Here is a 22863-nt window from a genome sequence, read left to right on the forward strand (position 1 = left end):
TCTTGAGATAGAGAATGTTTTGCAGTCAAGGATCTTAGGGTCCTCAGTGGGAAGTGCCACTTGAATTTTTTCTTCAGGTAGTCCTGCCCTTAAACGTGATGCAAAGAGCTTTAAAGATGACTGATTGTCTGACAGGTAGCCAGTGCAGCTGTCTAAGTGCTGGTGAGACAGATTAGAATTTTGGAATGCCCAAAAGCAGTCGAGCAGCAGCATTCTGTAGATTTCGAAATGTATTCATATGTTGTTGTTGCATATTCATGGACAGAGCTTTGCAGTAGTCAATTTTTGAAAGGGCCATAGATGCCACAACTGTTTTGTGAAGCTCCGATGCTATAAAAGGCAGAACTTTCTTCGAAGTCCTCAGAGTGTGGAAGGAAGATGATGTAACTACATTGACCTGGGTTCCGAAGGTGAGTTTATCATCCAACATCACTCCCAGGTTACAAAACTTTCTTAAAGTAGTGGGAAAAGATCCTAGTTCAGGAGGCCACCAGGAAGAAGGCCAGAGTGATGTTGAGTTTCCAAATAGAATGATCTCGGTCTTGTGAAGATGAGTTATAAGCCATCCACACATTGACTGCTCGCACTCAGTTTTGGAATCTCATGCCAGTGTCCTGCAAACTCTTGGTCATAGAGACCACCGCCATAGGATGTAAGCAAGAATACGAAAGATCTAATTAACTCGGCCAGCCCTGAAATAAATATTAAATAGCATCGGACTCAATGATGATCCCTGCGGAACCCCACAGGGGAAAGAAAAGGAATCCAAGGTGAATTCATTGAGTGCCACTGATTGCTTCCAATCATACAGGTAAGTGCTTAATATGGCAAGAACAAGTCCACCAACCCCATGTTTCAGAGGTGGCCAATCAAGTGATCATGGTAGACAGAATCGAAGGTTGCTGGAAGCTTTAATAGGATAAGAGCAGCACTTTATCCTTGATCAAGGGATTCTTGCCCCTTGAGGAGTGGGCTTTGAGTCTGACAGGTAACTTTTTACGGTGGCTACTTGGTAGGTGAATAGGATACAAGAAACTATCCATCTAGAAATGGGTTGCTTAGCTGAGGCGAAGCCTGTTCTCATAGGGCCATAATTAACAGATGGTCAGAATGTTTGATGGCTTTGGTCTTGTCTAAATAAAATTTCAATACTCTATGCTGGTGTGGAAGTATTTGTAAATAACGTAGGGAGTGAAATTATCAGGTTGATGTGGATATCAGACACTACCTTGGGGAGAAAACTCAATGAACTAGCATGGAACACCATGTAAGGCTCTTTGGCACAGAGAGACTGAATCTCACTGACTCTGCATGCCGAAGTAATAGCTACCAGAAAAGCAGCTTTCCAGGTAACGTGTTTAAGGATGCCTTATGTATAGGTTTGAAAGGGAGATCCATACGTTGCGAAAGAACCACATTTAGTTCCCAAGGAGAAGAGGAAGAACATATAGGTGGCAACACCTTCTGCAATCCTTCTAAGAAATCCTTCACTACAGGAACTTGGAAGAATGACCTCTGTGTGGGGGACTTTATATAAGAATTAATGACTGTGATATGTACCTTAATAGATGAGAATTGCAGACCAGAGTTTGCTAAATGTAGAAGATAAGATAATATAAAATCTTCCTGCCCCAGAAATAGATGGAGTTCATGTTGAACACACCACATGTTAGATCTCTTCTACTTGAAAAGTCTGGTGGATGGCTGTTTTGACTCCTTAAGAATGTCAATACACTCCTGCGAAAGGCCTAAGTGTCCATACTGCAGGTATTCAGGAGCCATGCTGTCAAGCTCAGTGGAGAAAGGTTGGGGCGAAAAACCTTTCTGCGTAGCTTGTAGCGGAGATCCTGTCTGCATGGAAGTCTCCTGTGTGGTCTTTCGGACAGGTGGAGCAGATCCGGGTACCACCACTGGCGAGGCCATTCCAGAGCTATTAGGATCATTCTGCTCCTGGCTTGGTACAGTTTGTTGATGACTGTCGGGATCAGGTTAATCAGAGGGAAACACGTATAGAAATGTCTCGGACCAGAGCATTCCCCTTTGTTCCTGGTTGGCAGAAACTGGATGCGAAGTCTAGGCATTTTTCTGTCACTTTCGTCTGCAAACAGGTCTATTTGCGGATGTCCCCATCCTCGAAAAATGTCTTATATGACATTGTGCCAAATCCAGTTGTGTGAGTCAGCGAAATTTCAGCTCACAGAGTCTACTTGTGTGTTCTGGACTCCTAGCAGATGAATCGCTGACATTGTCAACTTCCTCGCTATGAGCCGGTTCCAGATGGCCTGCGCTTTGAGGGAAAGGGGCGAGTGCCCCCTTGCTTGTTTAGGTAGTGCATCTAGGTCATGTTGTCCGTTTGGACTAGGAGCGTGCTGGTTTGAATGAATGGATAAAGGGACTGGGGGCTATATGGACAGCCCGCCATTCCAGCATGTTGATGTGGTATAGGCGTTCCTTCGACGACTACAAGCCCTGTGCCTGTAGGGCACCCATGTGAGCACCCCATCCCTAGAGAGGGGCATCTGTTATGATCGTTTGCATTGGAGTGTCCTGGTGAAATGGGACACCGATCAGCAGATTTTGTCAGTGAGACCACCACAGTAGCAAACCTTTTGCAGCTTGTGAAAGGATGAGCTTGTTGTCCCAATGGTCTGTGGATGGATGCCACTGATCTTCCAGATTCTGTTGTAGTGGTCTTATATATAGTCTGGCATTGGGAACAAGGAATATACATTATGCCATTGATCCCAGGAGCGACCCCATCGGTCTGGCCGATGGGTTCATAATGTGAGGGAGGTTGACACATTTCAGAGCAATTGAGGATAGTTTCTCCTCCGAAGACACACATTTGTTATTTTTGTGTCCAGGGTTGCACTTAGGTAGTTTAGCCTTTGATTGGAATCTATATTGATTTTTTACGTTGACCTGGAGACCTAACCAAGGGTCCTGATGCAAACGTGGTAGTGGCTCTTCGCTTGATCTGGAGAGAAACTTTTTACCAGCCAATCATCCAAGTATGGGTAGACGAATATTCTTTTCTTTCGTAAGGCGGCTGCTGCTATGATGGCCATGCACTTCGAGAACGTGCGAGGGGCTGATTTCAGGCCGAAAGGCAGCACCGTGTACTGGTAATGCTTGGATGCCAATTTGAACCGCAGAAACCTCCGATGCTTCCAGCCAATTGGAATGTGGAAGTAGGGCATCCTGAAGGACAATGGAACACATTCAGTCCTCCTGATGGAGCTGGGGGTATATCTGGTGGTGAGCAAGCATTCTGGATTTCTTCTTGCGCATGTATTGCGTATGTATTTGTTTAGCTGACGTAAGTCCAGAATGGACCTGAAGTCTCTGGACCTTTTTTCCTTACAAGGAAATACCAAGAGTATACTCCTAATCCCTTGTGAGAGAATGGGACCTCCTCTATCGCCTCCTTGTTAAGCTGAGTGGAGACATCATTCTGTAGTAGCATCTGCTGATGACAAGAGGCTTTCAAAAGAGCTGGAGGAGGTGACTTGAAGCAAAGTGAGTATTCAAGACCCAGTTGTCGCTGGTGATGTTGCGCCATTTGTTCAGATGTTTGGTTATACTTACCCCCACCGGTGTGGGTAAGAGCGATGGGGGGAAGCGACACCTCATTGCTTGCCGAATGTCTTGGGGGAAGCTATTGGTAGTCTGTTAGCTCCTCATCCACGCGTTGATTGCGGGACTGGTAGTGAGATCTTCCCCATTGGTGTTGCTGCCGATGTGGAACCCAGTGAGGGGTTTGAACTTTCTGATGGTAGGGGTGCCTGTCACAAGGCCTGTACCTTTGCCAGAATTCTTTTCTCTTATCAAGACCCACAGCTGCACTTGAAGGGCACTTTTGACGTCGATCCTGACAGAGAACAATTATGTATTTTCCTACCTCTGGATGCTTATCTTGTTTTCCTTTTTACATGCCTGTCAGGAGAGCCGCTTCTGGATGGAGCCTTGTGAAGAGAGGTAGTCTAGGAGAAAACTGGAGGAGGTCCTTCTGTTGATTTTTCCCTCTCTTGAAGACCAAGGAGACGTATTTTCTCTCTATCGTTTAATGTTCTTTTAGAGAGTTTCTGACAATGGTGGCAAGACTCAGGCAGATGAATATCAGGTAGGCATAAGATGCAGACTGAGTGGGGCCAGTCTGTGCCTTTTTTTTGCCATAGGTATGGCACTTGACAGAAAAAGGGCATTTGTGCCAGGAAAAAAACAAAATTCCTGCCAGAAAACAATATCTCGCTGTAGGTGGAAAAAGACGTCTCATAAAGCACAGAAAAATGAATTTTGTAAAGCAGTTTCTGACAAAAAGTCAAGAACAGAGAGCTCATTGCTCCAGGATCCTCACGGAAGGAGCTGGAAAAAATAACTGACCTGTCACCTTTGAGGTATGATGGGATGCAGGAGGTCCTGGAGGCCTTAAAGGCCATGCTTTTAATGCAGCCTATTGGCAAACAATGCCTTTGCATTCCCTTGCAGTTTTCTTTTCAATAAAAGCTGTGTACTTGAACCTTCTGCTCTCTCTTTCTGATTTACAGAAATGCTTGAGTCTAGTAAGAGGTTTATTAGAGAAAACCTCAATGTACATAGGGCATTTTTAGCCCTTAACATAGGCTGCATAGATATATGTAATTATAGTTATATGTGACTGAACGTCCTACATACATGTTTTATTACATATATGTGTGTGTGTATATATATATATATGCACAATGAAGTGCAGCAACTTTGGTTTCTGCAATGTGTTGTGATAAACAATAATACATCTACCCCTTAGTGTGCAAGTGTGCCTGGCCTATCCAGCCACAACCTTCGAGCAGCCAGGCAGTTTTTGGCAATTAAATTGCAAAATAGTCTGTCTCATTTCTGCTTACTTTACCTCATGTGTTCTCTCCTCTATGTACCTCATCCTCTCTATCTCAGCTCTATCCATCTCACCTTTGTCTACCTCATTTCAATCTTAATATACCTCACTCCACTCATCTCCCTCTACCTATATCACATGACCTAGCCCTTCACCTGGGCGCACATCTATACTACCACTCTCAATCCCCTCTATCTGCCTCATTCCTCTTTGTACCGCACTTCTCTTTTTTTCATCTGACCTCCCTGTATCTTTCCTCTATCTACTTCACTTCTAACGCAACTGTGTATCTATATTTACCTCACCTGTCTATCTGTAATGCCTCTACTACATTATTTATCTCTTCACCCTTTCTCTACCTCACCCCCTCACCTCTCTATCTTATATCTCTCCCACTAACTCCCCCTTTTTTTTTTAACCCCACCGCGCTTTCTCTCTCACTACCCTACATTCATCTATTCATCCTGCTTTTCTCCCAACTTCACATATCTTTCCACCGCTGTAAAATCATTAATATTTGTAATTTTCAGCAGTGAGAAAATCTTGGCACTCCCAGAATGTACAATATGTACTCTGGCTTTCAAACAGTAACCAGCCCAGGTAAAACTATAATCCATGAATGGACCAGTAGAGGCTGCAATAGCCAGTGGAATGGGCAGACAAAACAGATCTAGTATTGCATCCTGCCATGACGTTCTATAGGGCAGGTACTATATGATCACACCCTAGAATGCAAACAGGGTTTAAAATCCATTTAACTGCAACACAGATGGGTTATGATGATTTGCTATTGCACGGATACGAGAGCAGGAGAGGGAACAAGACTCTTAGGACCCGATTCACAAAGGGTCTCGGTACTTGTGGTGGAGGCCCCGCAGTCATAGGGGAGTCTCCACACTCGGGCAGAATCTACGCAATGAAAATTCACAATTGAGATTCAGCCTTGAGTGCGGAGATTCTGCCACGACAGCCGGGCCTCCACCACGAGTGCGGAAGCCCTTTGAGAATCTGGCCCAGACTGTGCAAGTATTCTTGTCCAGGGGTTTTAAAGTCATTTTGTAGCAGCATGCAGAAGAGTGAGGTCCTTGCAGGAAGCAGTGCTTCCTGAGATGAAAATTGACTTATCTTAGAAAAATAAGGATATTACTCATAAGCACATGAAACGCATAGCACAAAAGGAGTCGTGGAGGGGAGCATGAGGTGTGAGGGCTTGCAGTGATGCTGTCTCATATTTAAAAAAAAGAGCTTGGATGGGATAATTGGACCAGAAAGATTCCAGATTAGCAGAGGTAGGTTGGCCAGGCCAGTTGTAGTGAGCCTTACTACTACACAAGGGATCTGGTAACGATGTTGTATCTCTGTCACATTTGCAGAGAAACACCATAGCGGTACCATGGAGCACCAACCGAAGGTGACCCTTTCCCAGAACCAACTACTCTGCTTCTGAGAAACATGAAGTAGGCACAAGTTGAGCACTCTGGATTAGACAGTACTACTGTTAGAAAGCAACATTAGACGAGATTTAGATCTATGGTGGGGAAACTAAACTATATAGTATAATGCAGGTTAAAAAAAGATGACCAACAGCTGAACTTCAAAAAACCCAAGTCACAAAAGACAGTGAGATTTAGAAGCCCATCAGGGTAAAGCTACAGATTCTAGTGTGACTGGATGCCACCATAGCTAGAAATACTATCAGATTTGTGTGCCAGGTCGACTTTTCCTACCATCACTACACGATTCTGTGAATTCAACATTCCTTATAAATACAGCATACCGGCTCCCTGTGTCTTATAACCAGTGTGCCAACGCATTTAGACTTACCTTTGTAATATGGCATTAGGTCCAGGAAGGACTGTCTAACTTTCTCCCCTGTGAGCGGCTGAACTTCCTCCAGGCTCTCCAGCAGTGGTCCGATGGAGTAAAATTGGGCCTCCTTATGAACTGCCTTTGCGCGTTCTCTTGTGGGCAAATCACCACATCGGAGGTAGTTTAGCACATCTCTAAGCACGCAGAAAACAAAAATATCTTTTAAAAGGCATCGAACAAAATATTTGTCAATGATATTTGCGCGCTGCATTCAATTTCATACATTTAAAAGAAGTGCAAGAAAGTATAGAAAATGCAAAAGCAAAAATATTTTGCTCAAAGTTTGATAGTGCCCAACAAATAGTGTAATTCATCCGGGCTTCTAAGGAATATGGGCCAGATGTGCTAAGAGATTTTTCAGTCACAAATCTTGAGCAAAATCACAAGGTTTGTGACTGCAAAATTCCATTTCCCTTATGTACTTACCCCATTAACATTTTTCTGAATCGCACAATGGGTCAGTGCCCCACACTGACTCACAATTTGGAAGCGGCGTTCCTTCCAAACTGCAGGGCAGTATAGCATACATCAATGGTTTATGTCTGCAGCTCTGTTAGCAAACCCTTAAACAGTTACCGACCCCCAAGCTGGACCCTTCCCCTCTGCAGCCTCCAGGGTAGTAGTTGTTGATCCAGGGGACCACTTCCTGCCCCCAGTTTTCCAAAACTGAAAACCTTTTTTACTCACATCCGAACCGGTTCCTTTAATGAACACAAGCTGCTTTAATCACAGGGATGGCGGCCTGCTGCAGCTTGCAGGTCACCATTCCTGTGATTGCAGCAAATAAATGTTAATTAAGCAGGTTATTCTGAGATCCTCATGCAACTTGTCAATTTGCGAACCATCCTATTTGTATATAAGTTGGTTCACAAAATCCGATTTGATTAGCAAAACGTTGGTGCGTATTTTGCAATGTTTTTTGACAATCTAATTTTAATCCAGTTGGCTTTCTGGTGCTAAATATAATATGACAGTCTCGTTATCAAAGAGAGCTGTGGCAGGATCCTATTCATATAGCTAGTAAAAAACACAGGGTAAATCATTGAGTATTTTGCTTTCTGTGTGATTTGGAGTGGAGAAATTACATTTTGCTCCAGTGCATATTACAGAACGTTTTCTGAACCAAGGCAAAAACGGAGGAATGGTTTGTTGAAACATTCCTAAACATTAATATCCCTTTATTGGTTTCCAATTAAGATCTCAAAAACTCATAATGTAACTTATTTAAAGAAGATTGATACACTGCTAAGCAAAAATACAAGAGAGGCAAAATAAACAATCAAGAATAAACGACGGCTGTACAAAACAGAATTACCTAAATTGAGTTAAACCTGAAAATATAAACAATTTATAACAATTCCTATTTAGCAAAGGAGATTAATTCTGTGCAGAGTAAATATAGCCCTTCTAATGGTAACAATACAATACGATTAAGAGCCAAGAGGCAAAGTCCAGTGATTCAGGAGTAATCTAATTATGAGCTATTTGTAGTCTAGCAATAGTGTGTGCAATAGTTTGAATTGGGGATGACAATTTGTCCTGTATGTCATGGGGAACATAATATGAAATAGGCATGAAAGAATTTGATTAGATTGTTTTTAATAAGTGTAGATCCCTGATCATACACAGATGTTGTCTACCGATTGGAATGGCACATTTTAAATAAAGACAACTGTCTTATATACAATCAAATTCCCTCCTAAATTTGACTCATGCTTGCCAAAATGTAAAGACAAAATTAGAAATTCACAAAACATCGTTAATTCCTTATAATTAATTGTGTGAGGGAAAGAGTTTCTAAACAATCCTTTAAAAAATATATCCTGGATGCAAAAACGGTTTATTTCATTCCCCATTACACGAGCATCAACATTGGTGCAATTGGATTTGTTCTGCTTTGATCCAGTGCAAGGTTTCTGGAATACGACCCTTGATGATACAACAAAACGCTTGATGCACACAAGAGGATGCTATCTATAAGACAAATGCCACCTACTGATGCAGTGTCTCTGCCTCTGAACTACCTTTCCCCTTATCTTATGCCATATTTCGACTCCTTTAAGGCAGTTTTCAAAACAAAGCTATTGTCATGCCTGGTAGCCTATTATTTTTAGTTAGTTTTGGTTGATGGTACTTGTGGTTTATGGGTAAGTCTCAAATCTTTAAATCCCATTTTGTTGAAGGAGAGAGGTAGCATTTGAAAGTAACACAAGTGTGGTGATCCTATTTGGTAAGTGGTTTACGTGGTGTTGTGGTGGTAAGCGGTTTACATGTTGTTGTGGTGGTAAGCGGTTTACATGGTGTTGTGGTGGTAAGCGGTTTACATGGTGTTGTGGTGGTAAGAGGTTTATATGGTGTTGTGGTGGGTTGCTTTCTTCCTTTCTGGAATCTGCTTTCATGCATCCTGCGTCACCTGGGACCTATCTGCAGAAGCCAGTTTGGGCAAGGACTCATGGGGAACATAGTTATCCTCAAAGATCATGCATTCATGAAGGAAACAAATGGGAAGATCGGGTACATAAATCATGAGTTCAAACGTTTCTTAAACAAGTGTCTATTCCATAATGCTTTGTAAATTTGACAGCTTTATATCTATTTTTCTTATTTGTACATATTTAAAAGCTCTTCAGCTCATTTCGCTCAACTGCAATGAAAACCTGCGGTTCTTTCCTATATGGAATGCCTTTCTTATTTTTTATGCTTTTCAGTTTTATGTAGAAGTTAGATCCATAACTACCCTATCGGGTATTCCTTAGTCACTACCTGTCATTGCAGGCATCTCTGCAGCTGAATGCCACCCTGAACAGTTCAGTCTTGGGCAGTTTCCTCAACTGTTGGTGGTTGTGGTCTACCCTCAGATGGGGTTTAAGGTATTGCATAGGCTAGATGAGCCGCAGTAATCCGCTTCCACGCTTTTTGCTTAAAGGTGGATCAGGGGTGGAATGGCAAAATGTAGATCCCCTCGGGAGTGAAGAGCAGGATTGTGCATGTAGCCCTGGCCTGTGTACCAGTAGCTCCTATAGATCATTCAAAGAGATTTGGTTTTTATTATTGACTCTATTGGGAATTAATTGAGCACTTTCAAGGCTGTTGTTACACTTGTGTTACTGTGTTGTAGTTGCAGACTGGAAGCGTGATTCTGCTGCCTCTTCAGTCTGTCATTAAACCATTATGTTGCACTAATTCAGATGCCTGCAAGGGCCCATTTCAACACCACATGACAGCTGGGATGAAGCACCAGGAAGATTTTTCTAAGCTGGTTCATGGCATGGAATATGTGATACATGTTTTCACCTCCTTTGGTTGACTTCTGAATCCTTGGTGGACATGATGACAGACATTACTATATGCCCTATTTACCAGAAGACATGCGAGTAGGGCTGTTTCAGATGCTTGCACGTAGTCTGTTGTCCAATGTACAACATCGTCCTTAAAATATAAGGCTAAGGCAATCCTGACAGTAGTAATATTTAAATACACATATGGGCCATTGAGAGTCCAGTCCTGATAAAAGCCAGGGACCTTTAAAAACCATTAGAATGGGCTGAAACATGTCAACAAAGAAGTAGGGTACAGGGGTTGTCACAGCCAAGAAGTCAGTCTGTCACTATACAAAAGGTACTAGGGCATCCTTAAGGCATTTTTAAATCACAAATGCTCCCTGAAAAACAATTGAGCCAACCCGGTTTCATAGGGGCCATCAGATGAGGCCTGATAATGAAGCAGAACACTAATAAGATGTAGGAGGCTTCCTAACAAAAACATTTAGAATCTCTCCTTCTTAAAAGAGTGCTAAGGCTTGATCGCGAGGGTGGTAGGATACACCGGTGTTTTGCAGCTATAGGAGGCAGTATCCTGAATTCCCCCCCAAAAAGAAAAAAACCTCTCACCTCCACACATAGTCTGGGTTAAGTGATAACAGATTATTATAAACTCCTGAAAACATCAGCTATATTGGGTTCGCTTGCTCCATGCAAAATCTTCTCTAATGTTCAGAAAAGTGGGTTTGGTTTCCCTCAAAGGCCTAAATCCTAATTACAGTTCATGAAGGAAGTGATTGTACTGCAAATGTTCTTGCAAATTACATTAGATCTCTCCTAAAATTTGCTGGGATTAGGCAGATTAGACATTGTTTGGTAAGTAAAACTCTGGTGTGTTTGGGTTCTCCACATGACATTTTTTCTTCGTACTATCATATTTTTGACTGAGATGGACACAATTCACATTAGAGAAGGTGTGTTCGAATGCTTGTGATATTGATAGTAAGTGCTGGGAATCATCAGGTTCATGAAATCTGCAACATGTGTCCTCTGGCAGGTCTGATGCTTTGATGTCTTTGATAGATCTGACACATGTCTCCTCTCACAAGTTTTAAGTTAGTGACAGAAAGTTTAATTGAGAGTAGTAAAGCACAGGGAAATGGTACAGGTATACCTAAAATACAGTTCAAGGCGTATTTCCAGAAACTGTGTACACTTTTTATATGAAAAAGGAAATAAAGGCTGAATTGAGGTGGCGGAAACAGGATTATAAAAGTGGCAAAATGATTTGTAAATGCATGCCCCTCCAATGTCGGCAAAGAGAACCTTCCCACAAAATCACTTACAATCTGCAACCTAGTAATATCCCAAGTAGTAACAGAAAGTGAAGGAATCAGGCATATACATGCTGCATTCTGTAGAGATCTGTATTGTGGTGACCTGGTTACAGGTCTGATTTAGCTGTTAAGATTTCAGGAGCTCACAACCCCAATAACTATAAGATGTGCCATAGTGAAGGTCCTTTTGCATAGAAAATACCTAGTTTGAGTTGGCCTGAGTAATCAGTTTTGTAACTGATTTTGTGATAAAATTCTACTTTTACTCCAGGTTTCAAGAAACTAGCCGGGTCACCCTAAGAGTAGAATCTTGCCACAAATTTGCATTTTTCCAAATCTTGACAAAAGTGTGATTTGGGCAGACCTTTGTTTTGGTTTTAAAACAGACTTTATTAGAATTTCCATAGTCCAGGTATAGTCACATTGAGAAAAATCAAATCTCGGTATCAGTCCAACCAGCCGTAAGGGGGCTTAAACATAATGCAATGACATGATACCCATGTCTAAGTAGGTAAAGTAGCAAATGGAATGTTAATGTACAAACAAGCAAGTAGTTTTACATTCTTTATCCGCCCAAACCAGTAATTTGATCGAGCCACGTGCTGAATTAGGAGCAATTGCAGGAAGAAGGGAGGGAAAGCCAATAAGAAAGAAACTACCATTAAAACCAAAATGGGGAACAAGGCAATGGAAATTCACTTGGGAAGGCCTAATAGAGATGGAATTGTGAGGGGAAGGCAGCTGAGGGGACGGTGAGCTGTGCAGACCTTAATGCCCAATTTCATTGTGGAATTCAAACTATAAGATTTCTGCTGCCATTGTACCTAGAAGATTCAACATGGCCCTTCCCAATTAGAATGGAATGAAAAGAATCATTTTATAGGTAAGAGGAGTGTTCACATTCATGCAAAGGATTTGACAGCTCCACTCAATATAGCTGTCCCACTGGCCACGGTCTTTCTTGACGCAGTGAGCCTTTCAATAGCATTCGTTGGCAGTTTTTATGGGATATTCATGAAACTCATGAAGTCCAAGGATTTACATGTGCTTCAGTAGAACCATTATGGCCATTTATAATAAAGCTCAAGACACCCATTAATGAACAGATAAACAATTTAAAGCCATCAGCTGGGGCATGTATAAACTTGGAAACAGTCCCTACATTTTATATTTAGTTTTTCTATTAATTTTACCATTGCAGGCACTAAAACATCACAATACCCTTGACATTTTCCACATGCTATCTTCAATACCAGTCAATACACACCCCTCAGCCTTGCCACCAGCTTCTTCTATGTCTAAAGTGTGACAATACCCCCTCCTTTATTCTATATGAATCCATACTTAACAAAGACTCTTCTTGCCCCCATACATTTAAAATCATCAGGTTTGCAGCTAATAAATGATGGTGTTTGTGAGGCAGTGCACTTCCCCCCATCATACACACCTCTCTAGAGTTTGGTCAGTGCTATGCTGGGCATCCCTCCTTTCCACAGAAACTTTGAAGACGTGCCTCCACCATCCTAACGAACCTGTCAGATATCCAATATAGAGCTGTAGCAAACCCGCCCTATTTTTGCTAGACTTAGAGCTCTGTGCACTTTTAATTCTTCTAAACAGAAGTAAAGTTCCTCTGCGTCTTATTAAAAACATGGTTATAATAGCTTTCCTCTGACTGATATATTGAACTTTCCTACAAGTCCCTAGTATATGGTGTAGATTAGAAAATGCACCCAGTGCCTGAAAGTTAAATACCCCCTGTTGACTGCAAAACCTATTCTGCCAACCACTGATAGGGTCTGTAAAACATGGCTTCAACCTAACTATGTTTAGACTGATTGCAGCAGCCTAAAACTTAAAAATAGCCCTTTTTAAGAGGTATGAAACTCTGCTTTTAAGTATTAAAAAGTCACCCCTAAGTACAGCTTGCAGCCAACAAGGTAGGTTGCCTGATATTTAAAAGTGGAACATGTGCAAAATTAAAGTTGGGGTGTTCCTCCAGTGACTAGCCCCCAAAAGCCATTTTCACTGGTAGGCCTGTAGCTGAATCCTAGAAAATGTCAAAGCATACATTATAAACTATAATCTGTAACGTTTGACAGGAAACGTCTACAAAATGCATTCAAAGACTATTTTTGAATCTTTAAAAAATTAATTTTAATGGAAACGTCTGGTTTTTAATAAATATTTAGAAACAGTAACTTTTAGAAAGTAACCTTTACCCGCCTGATCTTGCAGCAGGCTAACTAGTATTAGCCTACTTACAGTTGGTCTGTCAGTGCTTGACCTTAATGAAATGTGAAAACTGGTCCAAGAGCAGACACAATGGTCTGGTTGTAAGGAGGTGGTTTTCTCCACCTTGCAGAAAGACCAAATAGGGTAGACCCAGGAAATTACTTAACTTGTAAACCCTTGTCCCCTCCCTAGGCTGGCTCTGTACCAGCGGGAGGGAAGCTACCCCCAGTGACCACAAAGGAGAGGGATACACATTTCCCAGGTCATACCACAGGCTCTGCTTAGGGGAGAAGCGGTTTACCCATCTTGGATTTTAGGAGTATGGTGCACTGTGGGATCGTTTGTAAAAGAGCAAACAGGAGCTTCTGAAAATGTGGGTGGGTAGGGTTGGCCCTGGGAACTTTTACCCCATTGGTTAGGGAAGACCCAGAAGTCACCCCCACCCACTAGCTAGTGCCAACCACGAAAGTGCCACCCAAAATCACCCTCCTCAGAATACTTTCTGGACTGTGGAAGATAAGAGGACTGAACCCTGCTTGCTGTAACGTGTGAGGAGTGAAGTACTGGACCTGCTCCCTTCTGTTCCCAGCACAAAGATGTGGACTCCAATGGTCAGTGGGGTGACCTGTGTGGCTACAAGGACATGAGAAGCAGAAGAACCACTCTTTCCTGGATGACCAGTTGCCCAGTAACAACTGGACCTTCACTGGACCCCGTAGAAGGCATTTATTGAACTAAACCCTGAACTCCTAAGAGGCCCCCTGAAACCTGGGAGCCTTAGGTGAAGAGCAGATGAGGAAAAAGGGGCTTACCACTGCAAAGTTGTGGTAGTAAGAAAAATTCTGACTTCGAGCTGATAGAGGACTGGGACCAATCACAAGAGCCGATTTGGGAAGGCTCGACTTTGTTGGACTGAAGAAACAGATTTGTCAAACTTGGAACTTCTCCACAGCAACAAATCAGTGCTCTCGGCGAGAAGGTATCCAAACCTGTGGAGCTCTCTTCAGATACATCCTCCTGCCTAGTCCGGCTGGAGAAATCCGAGCTTCGGTTCAGAGACTAAGTCTCAAGGTAGAAATTTTGGCCACGCTAAGGTGCTGAAAGTAGTCGACCGATGAGACTACAGTCTTGGCTACTAAATTTGACTTTCCCCACTCTGAACTTTTCCCTCCAAAATCAAAAATCAACAGCTTCAGCTGGATCTAACCCATTTTGGTGAGACCTTCCCGGATACAGCCGGCTGACTTGCTCCACAGAGAGATTCTGACTTTTTGCAGACTGAGTTCAAAGCGAAAATCCTTGACTTGGCTGTCCCACATTCCACCTCCACAGCTCTCAGCACCAGGATATCCTAACATAACATAACCATTGCCTAGCCATTGATGCAGTTTACTTTGTAGCAGATCCCCAGCTCTATTTCCTGACCTCAGGATCCTTCTCAGGTGACCTCAAAGTGAACCTAGGTCTTGGTCTACCGCAACCATAGACTGTAATTGGTGCTTAACACTTTTTCGTGCTACTTTTTTCTATTCATCTTGGTGTCATTTTATTTTTATTTACTCTATTTTTCTTATTTGGTTTACGATTTTTGTTGTTTTGGTCTTATTTTTGCTTTGGAACTGTAGAAATAGTTTATACATTGCTCTAAATTAAGCCTGTCTGTTCTGTGCCGTCGCTACAAAGGGGTTGAGCATAGATTAATCTAGCAACTTTTGGGTTCACTCTAATGGAGTAGTGTTCTTATTCTCTGCAGTGAGTGATTCCCACACCAAATAATATTCCATTTCTTACAAGGGCATTTTCTAACATGTAGAAAATTAGGATATTTAGTCCTCTTAAAGACTGCAGCCCTTCCACGCAGAGATAAAGGTAGCCATGTCCACCTCGTTGCCTCACTCCTAAAGCAGACCACTAGTGCCCTTAAATTGTGTTAATAGAAACTATTTTGTCTCTGGTCATGTATATCCCCAAGTATCTGAAACTCTAAGCCTCAATCATGAAGGAGAATAGCTCCTGTTCTGACTGGATTGCTTGTCATTACCAACAAATAGGACAGACTTGTCCCAATTGATCTTAAATCCTGAGAACTATCCAAAGAACCCAAACATCTTAAGGAGTCTACTTATTGCCCTTTTGTTGTCTGTCACATAATGATATTCTATCTTTCCATTCTGGGCTCCATCTCACACTGTTAACCAAGGTGTGTCTACCTATCCAAGAGCGAATGGGTTCCAGAGTCAGGGCTTAAAGAAATGGTGATATGGTACATTCCTATCTTATACCCATATGTCAAGGGAAAGGCTGCGTCAATGTATTGTGTCATCACCATGGGATCCTTGCAAAGCAATTCTATCCAAGTAGGCATCTTGGGACCTTGACCAATCTTTCTTAAAACATGAAGCATAAATGGCAATTTCACTAAGTCAATCACTTTTTTTGTATCCAATGACAGAATCATCATTGGTTCTGCCCCCATTGTGAGCAAGTGCCACCAAGGTGAACCCAATTCGAACTTCACAGCTCTCAACACCAGATTACCCTAACATAACGTAACCATTGCCTAGCCATTGCTGCATTGCTAGATGCAAGTTAGACGGGGGATCCACTGGATTTATTATATACTAGCAATTGTCACCATTCAGCATCTTGAGCCTCTATTGTGAATGGTGGGCCATCCCTCTGTGCTCTGAGGAGCCCCTGTGAATCACCCAGGTACCTGTACCAGTTTAGCCGTACTCAATAGTTTTAGAAAGCAAAACTGAACATGTTTAGGTAGGATTAACAAGGGTGACCGGTCCTAACTGGCCAGCTGGATCGTCTCCAGAGCAGGAAATCCTTCTTCCTTTTGTATCCCTGTAGCAGCAACACGGGCCAGTGAATTGCCACTTGAAGAGTAATTCAGATCCCTGGGTACCAGCAGAGTGAGGAATCCTTAAACCTTCTTACCCCAGCAGTCAGTAGATTCTTCTTTCTTCTTCCAGGTGTTCTTCCAGGTCCAGGAATTTTCTTACTTGCACGGTTCATGCTAAATGACAAGGAGTGGATATTGAATCTGGTTTCCCTATCGAAAAAGGAGAATGTCATGAAATGCGAAGACAAATATGAGAGTGTTTTGCATTTAATGATTTATATGTAGGATTTATTTTTTTCCTTCTTTGCTTTTGCATCTTTTTAGTTTGTGGGTTATTGATGGGTGGTCTGTGAATAGTATGGGGTATATCTGTTAATTTTATTTTATTATTATTTGAGTTTTTTCTGTGCTTGAATTTAATATTTAATGAAATATAAAAAAATAAAAAATAAAATAGGGAGGTATGGCCCCAACGTAAAGTTTTCTCAAGTCGAGAGGGGCATTTTGTACTGTGTATTGGCTATGCCACCATGAAGGTTTGCCGAGAGGGACGCTGGGTCCATTCTAAATGTCTTGCAGACCTAGCTGAATTCCTCCTGCTTCTTTTTATTAATTTCTGCCTGGCATGGGGGTAGCTTTTTCTCTATTGAGAGGGGTTGAACAACAGAATGTTTGAGAGAAGAATGGTGATTAATAAACAATCTGTAAACATAGTATTAAATGACACTATTCTAGCATGGTATCACTTCTGAATTCTAATTCTGGCTGTTGCACGTGTGCAAAGATACAGCCCCCTTGCCAACCTTAATTTGGATGGAAGCATGCTTGTTCTACTTTTGTTTTCTTTAAAAACAGAGACAAGTTTTCTTTTGTGGGTGAGGTGTGCATTTACACTCATACTGTTTAGACTTTTTTTCCAGTAAACATAAAAGTTTCTTTTTACTAAGGCGCATGAAAAATGAGTTGGCTTTTCCCAATCATTCTTGATTAAGAAGCAATTGATGATGATTACGTGAGGAGCCAAAGAAGGTGGTTGGCGGAGCTTTCATTCAGCTCCTCTGTTCTGGGTGTGCAGTGTCAAGACAGAGTCCAGGATCACACTCAGGTTTGGACTTGAGGCTGAGAGTGGCTGACTGCTTGAATACTATAGAATTCTTTTTTTTTTTTTTTTTTTATTTTTTTTTAAAACCTTTATTTTGGTAAATGCACAATACACAGCGTCTGCCTACAACCCCTCGGGGCCGGCCGCTGTGACATATCAGAAAAGGATAAAAGAAAAAGAGAAAAAAAAAAAAAAAAAACCAATTGGGCAGAGCGCCGTTAAAGCAATCTCTGAGTGAAAAGTACCGTGTAGAACATAGAACAATAATGTCAGGATAAGAAAAGGTTTAATTTTATGATTTTGTCGAGTACAATGTAGTGAACTACGAAAAGAGTCGAAGCTGATCACTGACCAGGAGAGACATCACCGTTCACGGAGCACCCAGAAGGAGGCGTTATATAGGAAGGCATTTGTAAGGAAACAGGTGGCCACCATCCAGGAACTAAGAGCAAACGCTATACCACAGAATGATAGAACACAATAAACTCCCTACTAACACTGAACCCCGACCCCGAAGAAACAAAGAAACATAGAAGAGAAAGAAACCGAAGAAGAAGAGAGAAAGAATGAGAAAGAGGGCCATAGAGACAAAGAACAGACATAGAACACATCCCATCCACCCACCCTGCATACCAGCGGAAGGCCACGGCCCACCCCCCCCCCCAATAGGCATGCCTGTCGCCCCAAAAGAACCCCAAGTGGGAAAGAGAGTCCGGAGAGTGGGAAAGAACATCCCAGTCTCCGACTCCCAGAGAAGACAGGAGGAGGAAATTTTACATACTCCCGGTCACCACCAGCCCCATAAGCATCCCCCACCCAGAATATCATCAGCACAACTGAAGTAGCAAGCAAAGCAGCAGGTGGGGAGACTCCATTCCAAATGTGCGAATAAATCAGATAATTAGCAGTCCCATCCTAGTCCCCGCCCGCCAATACGTACAGCAAACTAAAGGAAATCGCCCAGCCCCGGCCCGATCCTAAGCGGCCCCACAGATCCACCCCCGCAATCAACAATAGCAAATTACACGCATGCGGCACATCAGATACATAGACAAATATTCTAGTCCGGGTCATGCCAGGCGGTCAGGCAGGATCATCAAGGGAGGCAACATCAGCCCTGGCCAGAACGCTGAAACCCCACCAAGCATGGCCACCGCTGGGAGTGTACCTCAGGCAGAACAAAGGAGCAAGATGGCCGCTCCCGGCACAGAAGACGCAGAGGAAGAGGAAGCGAGAGTTCCCAATCATAGACCATCACCACATCGATAGTGACCAACACAGTTTTCCCCACAGAACGGCACACACTCCGGCGATGTTGAGGAAGCCGTGGCAACACTTGCAGAGGCAGAGTCTCAGCTTGTAAAGTGGAAGGGAGCTTTGTATCTGCAACTTTGTCATTAAAAGAACACTCGACACTGTAGCCAGGGAGAGGACGTTCCACAGTATCCCCCTGTCGCCACATTGTATCCGCCTCGAAGGGAATGAGAGGCATTGGGGGGTCAGACAACCGCAGTAGTTCCCTGGATGGCATAGCGACATCGATCTTCCGCTCCAGTTCTCGAGTGTTTTTCCACAGTGTCGCCCTCAAGTCTTCCAGGGCTAGAAGGATATCACCATAGGTCAGGTCTGCTCCCCGCTTCAGCATGTCGGCAGTATGCAAAGGCGCCGCCGGGACACCCTCCAGCTCGACAGTAGGCAGGGCAGCCTGCGTCAGGGATATGGAGGCTTCCGTCTTTCCGGCGAGGTAGACCGGCACCGCCACCATTTTTGCAGTCAGCCCACATCGGAGAGGTGAGGGTGACTCCATTGGACGGAGGAATAGCATTTAAGGCAAGAAGAGATACTGCTCGCTATACGGGGCTCACACGATGTGAGAGCCCTCGGCTGTATAACAATGCGGGTGGTGGGCGCTCTAAAACGGATACCGCTCTGACCGCTGGTAGCATGACAAAGGAAGGTTCGCCAGCCCGGACCCAATCATACAGGAATTCTCTCCGTCGCGAAGAAGGCTCCGCCAAGCCGCCCACTCCACAGCCGGTCACATTTCCCCAGGCGCCGGTCCGGCCCCAGGTCGTCTCACCGTACGTGATAAGCGGTGTCCGGTGGCGGTGGTCGGGCCAGAGTGCGTGGGCAAAGTCCAAAGTCGGCAAACTCTATGAATCCTCGACCAAAAAAGCCGGCGGGGACATCGGAGGAATGCGGAAAGTGTCAGCGCATTCGTGGTTACATTTGCTCGCGCCGTAGGCAGGATTAAAGATCAGGATGTCATGTAAACAGCAGACGGGCTGCGGAGCCGGGAGCTCAGACGTCCTGTCCGTCCGCCATCTTGGCTCCTCCTCTACTATAGAATTCTTGATGAATCAGTTGAGAGTCTGCTTTTACAAATGTAATATTTGTTTTGTGCTTGTTAAATTTAAGGAGAACTGAGTGACATCTTAAGTTATGAATTGGTGACATACATTCAGTTTTGAACATTCTGGTGATTTTATACTCAATGTCCTTATTGATTTTGTACTCAATGTCTTTATTTATAGCCAGCAGCCTATTCTAAAATAAATATCCAGCAGGATTGAGATTATTAGCATCAAGGTTAGATTATTTTGGTTCTATACATGGCTATATAAAATATGACTAAGATTCAAGGATTCAGTTATTTCAGATTTTAAAACTGTGCAGAAATAGAAAATGTAGGCACCTCGCTCCTGCAAAATAGGTCCTAGTTTTCAAATACAATAGACTTTCAGCTGGCTGAAAGAAGTCCCTTTCTAGACACCAAAGCAAGACACCAACGTGCAGACTTTTGACAACGTTTAACACGTCCTACGCTGGAAACCTAAGAATCCATAAGCAATGGGGCCTCTTTGGCTTGTCCAACCTTCTTGCAAGAGGGCATCTCCAAACCCACAAGGACCACTGTCGGCAACCAACTCCAAGACATTGCTGGGGTTGAAATAAGCCACAGAAGTATCATTCATTAGAATTTATTTGTGGTGAAGTTTATTGTGAGACAAGCTTCAGTCTCAGTAGTTATTCTTCAGTATTAGGTTTCTTAGGGGTTAGGGTGTAGTGATAAGATACGAAATATCCACACCAGTGTACCTCTGACACATTAAATGTGAGGGATTTTGTCTTGTACCTAGTGCACGTATTTATTCTTGCTAGCTGCAGAGAATTAGTATTTGAAGAATTTGAGATTTGTTTTGAGGAACCAGAGTTTCACTCTACGAAAGATCGATGTTAGACCTTCACCTTTGCAGTTACAGAGTCACAGCACAGGGCCATTGGTTGCATTCTTGGATGGACTTCACATTTTTCAGCATATCATCACTGAAGCTGAGTGAAACTGGAGGTCTGCAGTTAACACACAAGGCAGTCTTAGAATACTTCCACATCAGTGATACCGTAAAGTGGAGTTCTTTAATTTTTTTTATTTTTATTATTTGTGTTAGACAAAGAAAACTGTAGTGACAGTAAACCTTTCAACGCAGAAGGTAAAGACAGCAGCATCAACTGAGAAGATCCCATGAGGATAGCAACAAATCTGCATTGGAATGTCGTCGCTACAATACACAGCTCAGCTGTAAGATCCATATCATCGGGATCACAAAACGTCCTCAGTAGTACCAACCTGGGGCTCACAGGGTTCCCGCATATAAGCTTTCCACTTTCCCCAAATTCTATTCCATTTATTTGTGCAACCTATTCCCGCATATACCACCCTCAAAGCCAGCATGCACCAATCCATGTTTCTCTTCTAATCCCCTCGGGCTCAATTCAGATCTCCTCATGCAAGTTACATTTCTCTTGGCTACCATCAGTCCCAGTGTGAGACAGAGTCGGTCCATATGATTGAGGAGGCACCATTTGGCCGATAGCGCCAGATCACTCCCCACCACTTCATTAAAGGCAAGTCATTATTAATATATGTAATGTTGAAGCGCGGGGCAGCTCCACAGCATAAGAAAGAAAGTTCCCTCATGACCACACTTGCTGGGACACCAAGCTTGATCTGTTTTGCCCATTTTAACTAGGGCAGTACATGCATAGTAGCTGCGATGAAGAATTTTCAATTGTACCAATTAAAATCTGAACTTTATGGCTACCTCCCTTGGGGAAGCCAGGGCTTCAGGCCACTCTCCCTCCTCCAGATCCCCCACGTCTCGCACCCAACTCCCCTGCAGCTTAGTCGGAGGATCAGGAGAGTTACTGACCAATTTACTATAGCTGAGAGTTTCAGCATGTATTAATTCAACAACCTATAATAACAGAGAGGACTCAGGGAAGGTCTACCCACCTCAGAATTGCTCCATCGGGCGTGTCTGATTTGAAAATAGCGGAAGGTCTCAGTGGGGCCAGTTTGTACTCCGATATTGGATATTGACATCCTTTGTGTGCACTCTTCTCCCATGGTTGCGGCGTGGCATAGTGATAGTCACCAACGCACGCTTAACTTGGGTGCCCCTCGCTGCCGATACCCAACTACATTACTGATAGTTATTTAGTTAGTTCCTTTGGACTTTGTGGACCCCATAACTTTCGTAAATCGATTCAAGAAAGATTGCAGTGTACTGCGCCAATTTTTTGTGGGGAGCAATACCTTGGAACTATGTTTTAAATAAGTAGGTTCTTTTTAACCCTCATGCGTTTCCTTGATGCACTTCCCTGTTTACTGTACCCAAGTTGTGATTGTTGTGTTTTGTTTTATGGATAAGAACAGGCATGAGATTTCAGTCAAGGGGTGTGTGTGGTTTTTTTTTTTTTAGATAGGCGTAGTTAACTTATCGTGAAATTGTTTGTCTCCCCCCACAAATAAAATAACTGCTGATGGTTTTCTTTGTTGTTGCATGTAATTTCATTAATACGGAAATAGTTAACAGAAGTTTAGGTAGTCACCGACGTTGTTGACTGACTTGAATACTCGAATCTAAACACATACGAGGTGTGTGCGCGCGTGTTAGGCAGTCGCGGATGCGGTGAGGGGGGGTCGGCAGCAGCGGGGTGTGTGCGTGCGCGTGTCTGTGTGTGTGCGTGTGCGTCTCAGGAGCGCATCCACAGACCCTGAGCGCTGCACGTGCCCCTGTCGGTCTCCCTTGAGAGGCATCACGGCAACAATAGTTCTCGTTGGCGGCAGCGCTTCGCGCTGCAACGCCAGCGAGACCTAATAAAGGGCCTCTCTACCGTGTCGAAAGCCATACACGCATCTAAGGACAATATGGTGTTCTTTATTATTAAGCCCAAGGTGTAAGGAGAATGTGTTACATATTGTGATTCTTGATACAACTCCTGCTGGTGGTAGCCTGCATTTACCATGCATTGAGATCTGCCTTAGAGATCTA

General features: G+C 43.2%; 1 protein-coding gene across 1 annotated transcript in view; it reads right to left on the bottom strand.

The window, feature by feature from the left end:
* The window catches only part of KCTD7 (potassium channel tetramerization domain containing 7), a 136696-nt gene that overhangs the window by 46418 nt on the left and 67415 nt on the right, over positions 1-22863 (bottom strand). Inside the window, exon 3 of the mRNA XM_085649758.1 lies at positions 6698-6876. Within this exon, the coding sequence (XP_085505884.1) occupies positions 6698-6876 (179 nt within the window). The remainder of the gene's footprint in view (positions 1-6697; positions 6877-22863) is intronic.

This window comes from Triturus cristatus, chromosome 3_2 (assembly GCF_964204655.1).
Source record: "Triturus cristatus chromosome 3_2, aTriCri1.1, whole genome shotgun sequence".
Classification (NCBI taxonomy): Eukaryota; Metazoa; Chordata; class Amphibia; order Caudata; family Salamandridae; genus Triturus; species Triturus cristatus.